Source organism: Babylonia areolata, chromosome 34, assembly GCF_041734735.1.
Source record: "Babylonia areolata isolate BAREFJ2019XMU chromosome 34, ASM4173473v1, whole genome shotgun sequence".
NCBI lineage: Eukaryota > Metazoa > Mollusca > Gastropoda > Neogastropoda > Buccinidae > Babylonia > Babylonia areolata.
The window spans coordinates 16055359-16067858 of NC_134909.1; the positions used below are offsets into that span (position 1 = coordinate 16055359).

The 12500-nt window shown below is 45.9% G+C and overlaps 1 protein-coding gene and 1 long non-coding RNA gene across 3 annotated transcripts in view; one reads left to right on the forward strand and one right to left on the reverse strand.

The window, feature by feature from the left end:
• LOC143277700 (sulfotransferase 1B1-like) overlaps positions 1-9280 on the forward strand; it is a 36715-nt gene extending 27435 nt beyond the window's left edge. The window contains exons 6-7 of one of the 2 annotated variants that reach the window (XM_076582623.1): positions 64-244; positions 8006-9280. In XM_076582623.1, coding sequence (XP_076438738.1) covers positions 64-244; positions 8006-8118 — 294 coding nt within the window. In that variant the 3' untranslated portion in view covers positions 8119-9280. The remainder of the gene's footprint in view (positions 1-63; positions 245-8005) is intronic. The other variant, XM_076582622.1, reaches the window with a different exon arrangement.
• LOC143277701 (uncharacterized) overlaps positions 9062-12500 on the reverse strand; it is a 106210-nt gene continuing 102771 nt past the window's right edge. The window contains exon 2 of the long non-coding RNA XR_013053771.1: positions 9062-10342. This is a non-coding gene — a long non-coding RNA (uncharacterized LOC143277701). The remainder of the gene's footprint in view (positions 10343-12500) is intronic.

Here is a 12500-nt window from a genome sequence, read left to right on the forward strand (position 1 = left end):
ACAGAGAAATCTGTTGTGATAAAAAGAAATACAAATACAAATACACATACACATCCCCAACAGGACCCGGTGGGCCACGTGAAGAGGCTGAACGACTTCCTGGGCCTCGGGAGATCGGACGAGCTGTGTCGGGACATTGCCGAAGCCTGCTCCTTCCGAAACCTGAAGGAGGCCTACAACACGGTCAAGGTCAACACCTTCCCCGCCATCTGGAGGGAGGGCTCTCCGGGCTTCTTCCGGAAAGGTGGGTGGGTGGATGGGTGGGTGTTGTGTGTGGCGGTGGTGTTGGGGGGTGTGGTGGGGGGAAGGGGAAGCGGAGAGAGGGAGGGAAGGAAGGAAGGAAGGAAGGAAGGATGGAAGGATGGATGGATTGGAAGGTTGGGTAAAAGGAAGGAGGGGGTGATTTCTTCAGGAAGGAAGGATGAAAAGGAAGGAAGGAAGGAAGGAAGGACGGACGGACGGACGGATGAATAGGGAGAAAGGAAGGAAGGATGAATAGGGAGAAAGGAAGGAAGGATGAATAGGGAGAAAGGAAGGAAGGATGAATAGGGAGGACGGACGGACGGATGAATAGGGAGGAAGGAAGGAAGGATGAATAGGGAGGACGGACGGACGGACGGATGAATAGGGAGGAAGGAAGGAAGGATGAATAGGGAGGACGGACGGACGGACGGATGAATAGGGAGGAAGGAAGGAAGGATGAATAGGGAGGACGGACGGACGGACGGATGAATAGGGAGGAAGGAAGGAAGGATGAATAGGGAGGAAGGACGGACGGACGGATGAATAGGGAGGAAGGAAGGAAGGATGAATAGGGAGGAAGGACGGACGGACGGATGAATAGGGAGGAAGGAAGGAAGGATGAATAGGGAGGAAGGACGGACGGACGGATGAATAGGGAGGAAGGAAGGAAGGATGAATAGGGAGGAAGGACGGACGGACGGATGAATAGGGAGGAAGGACGGACGGATGAATAGGGAGGAAGGAAGGAAGGATGAATAGGGAGGAAGGAAGGAAGGATGAATAGGGAGGACGGACGGACGGACGGATGAATAGGGAGGAAGGAAGGAAGGATGAATAGGGAGAAAGGAAGGAAGGATGAATAGGGAGGAAGGACGGACGGACGGATGAATAGGGAGGAAGGAAGGGAGGATGAATAGGGAGGAAGGACGGACGGATGAATAGGGAGGAAGGAAGGAAGGATGAATAGGGAGGAAGGAAGGAAGGATGAATAGGGAGGAAGGAAGGAAGGATGAATAGGGAGGAAGGAAGGAAGGATGAATAGGGAGGAAGGACGGACGGATGAATAGGGAGGAAGGACGGACGGACGGATGAATAGGGAGGAAGGAAGGAAGGACGGACGGATGAATAGGGAGGAAGGAAGGAAGGAAGGAAGGAGGGAGGGACAAAGGAAGGAGGGTAATGATTTCTCCAAGAAAGGTGACGTGATGGGGTTGTTTGCGAAAAGGGGGGAGAGATTAGGAAGGAAGGAAGGAAGGAAGGAAGGAAGGAAGGAGGGGGTGATTTCTTCAGGAAGGGTGTGGTTGTGGGTGAGTGGGTGGGTGGAGGGGTAACGGCGAGTGGGGTGAGGGTGTGGGGGGTGGGAGGAGGGGAAGGAAGGAGGGAAGAAAAGGAAGGAAGGAAGGAAGGAAGGATGGATGGATGGATTGGGAGGTTGGGTAAAAGGAAGGAGGGGGTGATTTCTTCAGGAAAGATGTGGTGGTGTGTGGGTGGGTGGGTGGGTGTTGTGTGTGTGTGTGGGAGGGGGTGTGGTGGGGGTGGGGTGGGGGAGAGGTAACGGGGGAGTGGGGTGGGTGTGGGAGGAGGGAGGGAGGGAGGGAGGGCAGCAAAGAAGGATGGATGACTTCTTCGGGAAAGGTGTCGTGGTGGGTGGGTGTGTGGTTGGGGGGTATGGGAACGGGGAGTGGGGTGGGGGAGGGAGGGAAGGAAAGAAGAAAGGAAGGAGGGAGGGAGAGACAAAGGAAGGAGGGAGGACAAAGGAAGGAAGGAGAGGCAAAGGAAGGAGGGAAGGAAAGAAGAAAGGAAGGAGGGAGGGGCAAAGGAAGGAGGGAGGGACAATGGAAGGAAGGAGAGGCAAAGGAAGGAGGGAGGGACAAGGGAAGGAAGGAGAGGCAAAGGAAGGAGGGATGGAGGGAATAAAGGAAGGAGGGAGGGGCAATGGAAGGAAGGAGAGGCAAAGGAAGGAGGGATGGAGGGAATAAAGGAAGGAGGGAGGGGCAATGGAAGGAAGGAGAGGCAAAGGAAGGAGGGATGGAGGGAATAAAGGAAGGAGGGAGGGGCAATGGAAGGAAGGAGAGGCAAAGGAAGGAGGGATGGAGGGAATAAAGGAAGGAGGGAGGGGCAAAGGAAGGAAGGAGAGGCAAAGGAAGGAGGGAGGGACAAAGGAAGGAGGGAAGGAAAGAAGAAAGGAAGGAGGGGCAAAGGAAGGAGGGAGGACAAAGGAAGGAGGGAGGGACAAAGGAAGGAGGGAAGGAAAGAAGAAAGGAAGGAGGGAGGGGCAAAGGAAGGAGGGAGGACAAAGGAAGGAGGGAGGGACAAAGGAAGGAGGGAAGGAAAGAAGAAAGGAAGGAGGAGGGACAAAGGAAGGAGGGAGGGACAAAGGAAGGAGGGAGGGAGGGACAAAGGAAGGAGGGAAGGAAAGAAGAAAGGAAGGAGGAGGGACAAAGGAAGGAGGGAAGGAAAGAAGAAAGGAAGGAGGAGGGACAAAGGAAGGAGGGAGGGACAAAGGAAGGAGGGAGGGAGGGACAAAGGAAGGAGGGAAGGAAAGAAGAAAGGAAGGAGGAGGGACAAAGGAAGGAGGGAGGGACAAAGGAAGGAGGGAGGGAGGGACAAAGGAAGGAGGGAAGGAAAGAAGAAAGGAAGGAGGAGGGACAAAGGAAGGAGGGAGGGACAAAGGAAGGAGAGAGGGACAAAGGAAGGAAGGAGAGGCAAAGGAAGGAGGGAGGGACAAAGGAAGGAAGGAGAGGCAAAGGAAGGAGGGAGGGACAAAGGAAGGAAGGAAAGAAGAAAGGAAGGAAGGAGGGACAGAGGAAAGAGGGAGGGACAAAGGAAGGAAGGAGAGGCAAAGGAAGGAAGGAGAGGCAAAGGAAGGAAGGAGAGGCAAAGGAAGGAGGAGAGGCAAAGGAAGGAGGGAGGGACAAAAGAAGGAAGGAGAGGCAAAGGAAGGAGGAGAGGCAAAGGAAGGAGGGAGGGACAAAGGAAGGAAGGAAAGAAGAAAGGAAGGAAGGAGGGACAGAGGAAAGAGGGAGGGACAAAGGAAGGAAGGAGGGACAAAGGAAGGAAGGAAAGAAGAAAGGAAGGAAGGAGGGACAAAGGAAGGAAGGAAAGAAGAAAGGAAGGAAGGAGGGACAGAGGAAAGAGGGAGGGACAAAGGAAGGAAGGAGGGACAAAGGAAGGAGGGAGGGACAAAGGAAGGAGGGAGGGACAAAGGAAGGAAGGAGGGACAAAGGAAGGAGGGAGGGACAAAGGAAGGAAGGAGAGGCAAAGGAAGGAGGAGAGGCAAAGGAAGGAGGGAGGGACAAAGGAAGGAAGGAAAGAAGAAAGGAAGGAAGGAGGGACAAAGGAAGGAAGGAGGGACAAAGGAAGGAAGGAGGGACAAAGGAAGGAAGGAGGGACAAAGGAAGGAGGGAGGGACAAAGGAAGGAAGGAGGGACAAAGGAAGGAAGGAGGGACAAAGGAAGGAAGGAAGGAAAGAAGAAAGGAAGGAAGGAGGGACAAAGGAAAGAGGGAGGGACAAAGGAAGGAAGGAGGGACAAAGGAAGGAAGGAAAGAAGAAAGGAAGGAAGGAGGGACAAAGGAAGGAAGGAAAGAAGAAAGGAAGGAAGGAGGGACAGAGGAAAGAGGGAGGGACAAAGGAAGGAAGGAGGGACAAAGGAAGGAAGGAAAGAAGAAAGGAAGGAAGGAGGGACAAAGGAAGGAAGGAAAGAAGAAAGGAAGGAAGGAGGGACAGAGGAAAGAGGGAGGGACAAAGGAAGGAAGGAGGGACACAGGAAAGAGGGAGGGACAAAGGAAAGAAGGTAGGAAAGAAGAAAGGAAGGAGGGAGGGACAAAGGAAGGAGGGTAATGATTTCTCCAGGAAAGGTGACGTGATGGGGTTGTTTGGGAAAAGGGGGGAGAGGGTAGGAAGGAAGGAAGGAAGGAAGGGAAGGAAGAACGGTGAGGAGGGAGGAAGAATAAAGGAAGAATAGGAGGAAGGAGGGAGGGATGATTTCTTCAGGAAAGATGAGGTGGTGTGGGTGAAGGGAAAGGGGGGGGCAGGGAAGGAGGGAAGAAATAAAGAAAGGAAGGACAAATGGTTGGGGGGGGGGGAGGAAGAATAGTGAAGGGGGGGGGGGAGAAGGACGGAGGAAGAGAAGAAGGAAGGAGGGGACGATTTCCTCAGGAAAGGTGATGTGGGTAAAGGGGAAAAAGGGTAGGGGGTATGGAATGAAGGAAGGAAGGAAGGAAGGAAGGAAGGAGAAATAAAGGAAGGAGGATAAACTTCTCCAGGAAAGGGGAGGCAAGTGTAGATGAAGGGAAATAAGTGGGGAAGGAAGGAATGGAAGGAAGGACGAAAGGAAGGAATGTCAGGAAGGAAGGAATGGAAGGACGGAAGGAATGGAATGAAGGAAGGAGGGAAGGAATGGAAGGAAGGACGGAATAGAAGGAAGAAAGGAAGGAATGGAATGGAAGGTAGGAAGGTAGGAAGGAAGGAAGGAAGGACGGATGAATAGAGAGGAGGGAAGGAGGAACGAGGGAAGGACAGAAGGAAGACACAAAGATAGACAGACATACAGACAGATACACTGAAACACACACACACACACACACACACACACACACACACACACACACACACACACACACAGAGCCGAAAAGTTGAAACCGGATGCAGATCTCAGAACAAGAATGTTCGTGGGGGTAGGGGGGTGGGGTGGGGTGGGGGTGGGGGGCGAAGGGGAAGGACGGGGGGGGGGGGGCGGATGGAAGAGGGGGGGGGGGGGGTATTATAGCTACTAAAAGCAATCCCAACCATGCACGTCGTACGTAGGGAGGACACACACACACACACACACACACACACACACACAACACAACACAACACACACACACACACACACACACACACACACACACACACACAACACACACAGAGAGAGAGAGAGAGAGAGAGAGAGAGAGAGAGAGAGAGAAGCTGACAAACACACCCGGACAGTGGAAGAAATCAGTGAGGCGAGGAATCAGGTGCTCCACTTTCTTTTAATGCTTGATGGTCACGCTTTGATGAATGAACACAGTTTGTAACCACACATCCACTCACGCATATTTTGTCATGCGTTGGAGAAAGTTGTCGAACTGTGTCGTGTTTTTTTGTATTGTGTTGTGTTGTGTTGTATTGTATCGTATTATATTATATTGTATTGTTTTTGTTTTGTTTTTTTGTGTTTTTTTTCTCTCAAGGCCTGACTAAGCGCGTTGGGTTACGCTGTTGGTCAGGCATCTGCTTGGCAGATGTGGTGTAGCGTATATGGATTTGTCGGAACGCAGTGACGCCTCCTTGAGCTACTGATACTGATACTGTATTGTATTGTGTTGTATTGTATTGTGTTGTGTTGTATTGTATTGTATTGTGTTGTGTTGTATTGTGTTGTATTGTGTTGTGTTGTGTTGTGTTGTATTGTGTTGTATGGCGTTGTATTGTATTGTGTTGTATTGTATTGTGTTGTGTTGTATTGTGTTGTATTGTGTTGTGTTGTGTTGTATTGTGTTGTATGGCGTTGTATTGTATTATGTTGTATTGTATTGTGTTGTATTGTATTGTGTTGCGTTGTATTGTGTTGTATTTGTATTGTGTTGTATTTGTATTGTGTTGTGTTGTTTTGCGTTGTATTGTGTTGTGTTGTATCGTATTGTGTTACGTTGTCTTGTATTGTATTATAATGTGTAGTATTATATTGCATTGTGTAGTCTTGCATTGTGTTGCATCGTATTGTACTGTATTATGTAGTATTGTATTGTATTTACTGTATTGTGTTGTATTGTATTGTATTGTGTTGTAGTGTAGCGTATTGTAGTGTAGTGTAGTGTGTCGTATAGTGCGGTGTAGTGTATTGTAATATAGTATATTCTATTGTGTTGCATTGTATTCTCTTGTGTTGTATTGCATTGCATTTTGCAGTGTAGTGGAGTGGAGTAGAGAGTAGTGGAGTATATTCTATTGTATTCTAGTGTATTACTCTTTGTCGCAATATATTACTCTGTTTCTGTGGAAGTTCGGGTCTCTCTCCCCGGCTTTTTTTTTTTTTTTTTTTTTTTTTTTTTTCTTCTTCTTTGTCTACGAAGTGTATTTGTTTTCCTATCAAAGTAGAATTGTTTTCTACAGAATTTTGACAGTGACGAATCTTTTGTTGTTGCCTGCCGTGGGTTTTTTTGTTTTTTTTTTTAATTTTTTTTTTTTACATGCAGCAAAGTGCGAGCTACACACGGGAAATATGATTTTTATCGTTTCATCCGAAGGACTACCGTCCAGACCACCCACTCAAAGACGGGGGGGGGGGGGGGGGGGTGTGAGATTTGTTGTGACAAAAATATACAATACAATGCAATGCAATGCAATAAGAGTTCAAGGGGAACTATAGTCGTTGTTTCTTGCGATAACTGTTCTCTTTTTTTTTTCTTTTTTTTTTTTTTTCTTTTTTTTTAGTATAGTGCTAGTGTAAGAGATATTTTTCATTCATATCTTGTGAACAATCTGATGTTCACCATGGAAGTAATCGATGATCAATGAGAGAGAAAAAAAAAATCACCGGTATAATCGTTACCAATACTAACACCATCGACGACAACAACAACAAAAAAACACCAATAAATAAAAACAACACTACCATCACCTGTATAACCCTCTGTGTGTGTTGTGTGTGTGTGTGTGTGTGTGTGAGAGAGAGAGAGAGAGAGAGAGAGAGAGAGAGAGTGTTTCACCCAACCCACACACCACACCTTTGATTTAGTTATTTTATTTATTGGTGTTTATGTTGTTAATTGCCGTTACACATTATTTTTACGAATTGTTGATTCCATTGTTTTAGTATATCTTCTTCTTTTTTCCCGTGTGTATCCCCCTCTTTAACACACACACACACACACACACACACACACACACACACACACACACACACACACACACACACACACACACACACATATGACGCGCCTAATATCACTCTAAGTGAAAAGACGTTAAATTAAAGAAAGAACACACACACACACACACACACACACACACATATGACGCGCCTAATATCACTCAAAGTGAAAAGACGTTAAATTAAAGAAAGAACACACACACACACACACACACACGCACACACACACACACACACTGCTCTGTATCTTTCCCCACCACACACACACACATGCGCACACCATTCATCACCCTCTGCACAATTGTGTTCCCACCACCACACCCCGCCTCCCACCCCCCACCCCCACCCCCACAACCTCGTCTAATATCACCTAAAGTGAAAGACGTTAAATTAAAGAAAGAACACACACACACACACACACACACACACACACACACACACACACACACACACACACACACACACTGCTCTGTATCTTTCCCCACCACACACACACACATGCGCACACCATTCATCACCCTCTGCACAATTGTGTTCCCACCACCACGCCCCGCCTCCCACACACCCCCTCCCACAACCTCGTCTAATATCACCTAAAGTGAAAGACGTTAAACTAAAGACTACTACTACTCCTACTACTGCTACTACTACTACTACTACACACAACACTCAAACACACACGCACACACACACAACACACACACACACACACACACACACACACACACACACACACACACGCATGTGCACACACTCACACTCAACTCTCATACTCACACAGACACACACACACACACACACACACACACACACACACACACCAAACGATTAAAACCCACTGTGTGTATGTGTCTGTGACACAGGCAAAGTTGGAGACTGGGTCAACTGGTTCACAGAAGAACAGAATCAGGAATTCGACAAAGTCTACAAAGAAAAGATGGCGGGTTCCAAGCTGAACATCATCTTCCAGCTGTGAAACATTCCCCGATGCAACCAGTCCCGTTTCGTCGCTTCTTTTTATCACATATTGATATATCTACGATATTTAAATTGTTAACTCTCTCCATACGAACGGCGAAAGAGACGACGTTAACAGCGTTTCACCCCAATTACCACCATCAAAATATTGCAAGCGGAGAGGTGAATGTTGACAAAGAATACCACAATTCTGACGACGGAAGCTAAAGGTTGGGTCATTCAGACACCCACTGGACATCCGAGGGGTCTGTGTAGAGGAGAAGAGAGGACTGGCCGTACTGAGTGAGTTATTAAAAACGTACCTACTTGCACAATTCCTGTTTCGGTTCTTCGTTATATCTTGAAACATCCACGATGTATATTTCGGCGCAAGTCGAATGCGGCAGTGACATTTTTGGTTCGTTCCTGCTTTGATGTGGTGTTTGATATTTCAGTTATGTTGCAACATCCTTTCTTTCCTTTTTTTCTTTCTTTCTGTTCTTCTTCCTTCTTTAATCTTTCCTTGCTTTCTTTCAACGTTTCTAGATCTCTCCTTCCTGTCTTCCTTCCAAATATTTCATTTCTTTCTTCCTTCGTAAATCTGCTTCTTTCTTTCTTTCTTTCTTTCTAAATCATTCTTTAGCTTTTATCCTTTCTCTCATTTCTTTTTTTTACTCTTTCTTTTCTTCTTTCCTTCTTGATTATTCCTTACTTTCTTCTTTCTTTCTTTCAACGGGATATACTATTTCCACTGTGAAACGTGCCAGACGATTGATGTATAAGATTTCAGTTGCACTTATAAAAAAATTTAATGTTGTGTTTGAATGATAAAATGCCCTATTTCTATTTCAGATCTATGTTTAGTATTTCGTCGTGTAGAGTATTTTAACTGTGTTTTCGAGATTTAAACAGATCTGCTAATGCGTATATTTGTTGTTGTTGTTGTTGTTTTTGTAGCTGTAAATATGCCCACTACATTCCAGATACAGTCTTCATAATGGAATCGTTCTAAATGGTATTGACCCGTTTCGCTGTAGCTCAAAATTACACATGCTTCTGGAACGGAATGCTTTGCACATGAGCAATGACTTTTTTTTTTTAATTATTATTATTCACTGACAATAACCAGAAGAATTTCAAATGGACTGCATGCCATGTAAATGTTATTCATCATATATAGAAATTTTCAAAATAGTATTTAAAAAAAAAAAGATAAAAAGAAAAGTCCAGTGCTGTGATCATTAAAACCCCTTCAGTGCCAGGGGGGGGAAACAGCAGAAAGTGGTGTTTCAGGTCATAAAACATTATCCAAAACAGTAAGCCTAAAACTGCCGGAGAAAATTGTGTGGAGAGATACCACTCAAGACGAACTGTGTGAATTTTCACCCTTCCAGAGTTATTTCTCTTTTCTGATGACGTCATCAGTGACGTCACTATGCGCGTGCGTAATACGTTTATGGCAGTCAAGGGGTTTTAATTAACCACGTAGCTGAGACAGGTAGAAAACACCAGTACCTGAACCCGGCTTTGCCAGGGAGCATATGTAGAACCACCGTCTTAAAATAGGTGGATAGCATATGCCTTCTTTGAGCCCCTTTGCTAACGGAAGCCAGCGGAAGTGTTCAATCAGCCATTTTGCTACTCATGTCAGCATAGCGCGAAGCGGTAATTTATATAATTATGTAGCCGAGTGCTCAGCTGGCTACGATGACTGCTTCACGGCAGGCTTTCACTTGCTCGCGGCGTTAGTTTAAGCTGACATTCCTGTGCGTTCCTCCGCAGCAAGTTTGCGCTACGTGTCACTGCACTGTTTTCATGTGATAACTTTGGTAAATAAACCAATCAATCAAGACACAGCATTTGGCATGTCGTAGGGGCAAGTATAACATGATTTCATCGAAGATACACGGTTACAGTTCAGAAACTACCATCAGTTAGCAGACGACATCTCAACGGACTGACGGCCGGATACGAGTAACAATATGGCGTCCAGTTGGCTTCGGCTTTCCTGGCCAATGAGCTATCCATCTATTTTTAGAACAGTGGTGAAGAACGCACGTCAGGCAGCGAGCATAGTATGCAAGCTGGTTGACTCGCCACACTGATTCATCACAGCAACAAAGACAAGGTGGTCGAGAGAGACGGGAAAGCATGACACGATATTGGAGATTTATTTTCCTGTTTCTTATTATGCGTATAACAGTTGGCCAATGAAATTGTTCGGCTCCTAGTTCGACCTTAACCTCGGAGTATTGCTGTTGTTGTTTTTTCGCGAATGGTTTGGTTGAAGTTCTGTGGGCTTCAACCTTCACTACTTGAGGAAATGACGGTAAATAAATATATAAACAAAACAATTAATAAATGAATGAATGAATATATAAATAAAAGAAGAAGTCTATATGTTGCCTTTTCAAAACTTCCTCGTGTCAATACAAGAACCTATGGTGAACGTTCTTTCTTCTTTGCTGCTCCTCACAACTGGAACAACCTTCCTCATCATATCTGTGCATTTGATTCTATCTCTACTTTTCGCTCATCACGAAAAACTCATCTTTTAAAAACCTATTATGTAAACGCTCTCAGCTTCCTTGTTCTTCAACACCACCCATGTCAGCTCACTTTGGATGTATGAACTGTGAACTCATGCCCTCTGTGTCTGGGACTCGACACATGAGAAAGGCGGGGCCCAATCCTCTCCTTCCATCCGTCGTTTTAACCCTCCCCCCCAGCTGAAGTCAGATACCCTTTCTCACCTGGGTTAGAATGTGGAAGCGGACGGTGGCAGAAGGGTTAACTCTCTCCATACGAACGGCGAAAGAGACGACGTTAACAGCGTTTCACCCCAATTACCACCATCAAAATATTGCAAGCGGAACGCTCTTATACTGAAGAGGTGAATGTTGACAAAGAATACCACAATTCTAACGACGGAAGCTAAAGGTTGGGTCATTCAGACACCCGCTGGACATCCGAGGAGTCTGTGTAGAGGAGAAGAGAGGACTGGCCGTACTGAGTGAGTTAAAGACGCTTACCTACCTACCAACCAAAATTCTGTAGAAGAAACCCACTGTAATATTTGTGTATTTTTTTATTTGTATTTCTTTTTATCACAACAGATTTCTCTGTGTGTGAAATCCGGGCTGCTCTCCCCAGGGAGAGCGCGTCGCTACACTACAGCGCCACCCCCCCTTTTTTTTTTTTTTTTTCTTTTTTTCTTTTTCCTGCGTGCAGTTTTATTTGTTTTCCTATCAAAGTGGATTTTTTCAACACGATTTTGCCAGGAACAACCCTTTCGTTGCCGCGGGTTCTTTTACGTGCGCTAAGTGCATGCTGCACACAGGACCTCGGTTTATCGTCTCATCCGAATGACTAGCGTCCAGACCACCACTCAAGGTCTAGTGGAGGGGGAGAAAATATCGGTAGCTGAGCCGTGATTCGAACCAGCGCGCTCAGATTCTCTCGTTTCCTAGGCAGATGCGTTACCTCTAGGCCATCACTCCACAGGCACACAATTAAACAGGCATGCACCCAAGGCCTGACAAAGCGCGTTGGGTTTTGCTGCCGGTCAATCATCTGCCTAGCAGATGTGGAGTAGCGGATATGGATTTGTCCTAACGCAGTGACGCTTCCTTGGCGCACTGAAAGTGACTGAATACTGACATTATCTCTATCAGACTGTACTTTTTTTTTCTTTTTTCTTTCTTTTTTTACATTGTGAACTGTATTCACATAGGTGAAAGAAGTATGGTAAACAGGACATTATACGTAGTGTAGTGATCAAAAGTTTATTGAACGAAAAAACAACAACAACACAGCACAATATAATAAAGCAACACAGCACAGTGTGATCAACCAATCAGCACAGTGTGATCAACCAACGCTACACACTGTGATAAAATACCACAGCACAGTATGATCGACAACACAGCACAGTGTGATCAACCAACCAGCACAGTGTGATCAACCAACACTACACACTGTGATAAAATACCACAGCACAGTATGATCGACAACACAGAACAGTGTGATCAACAAAACTACGCAGTGTGATAAACCAACATAGCACTGTATGATAAACCAACACAGCACAGTATGATAAAACTACACAGCACAGTATGATAAACCAACAACAGCACTGTATGATAAACCAACACAGCACTGTATGATAAACCAACACAGCACTGTATGATAAACCAACAACAGCACTGTATGATAAAACGACACAGCAGTTTATGATAAACCAACACAACACAGTATAATAAACCAACACAGCACTGTATGATAATCCAACACAGCACTGTATGATAAACCAACACAACACAGTATGATAAACCAACACAGCACAGTATGATAAACCAACACAGCACAGTATGATAAACCAACACAGCACTGTATGATAAA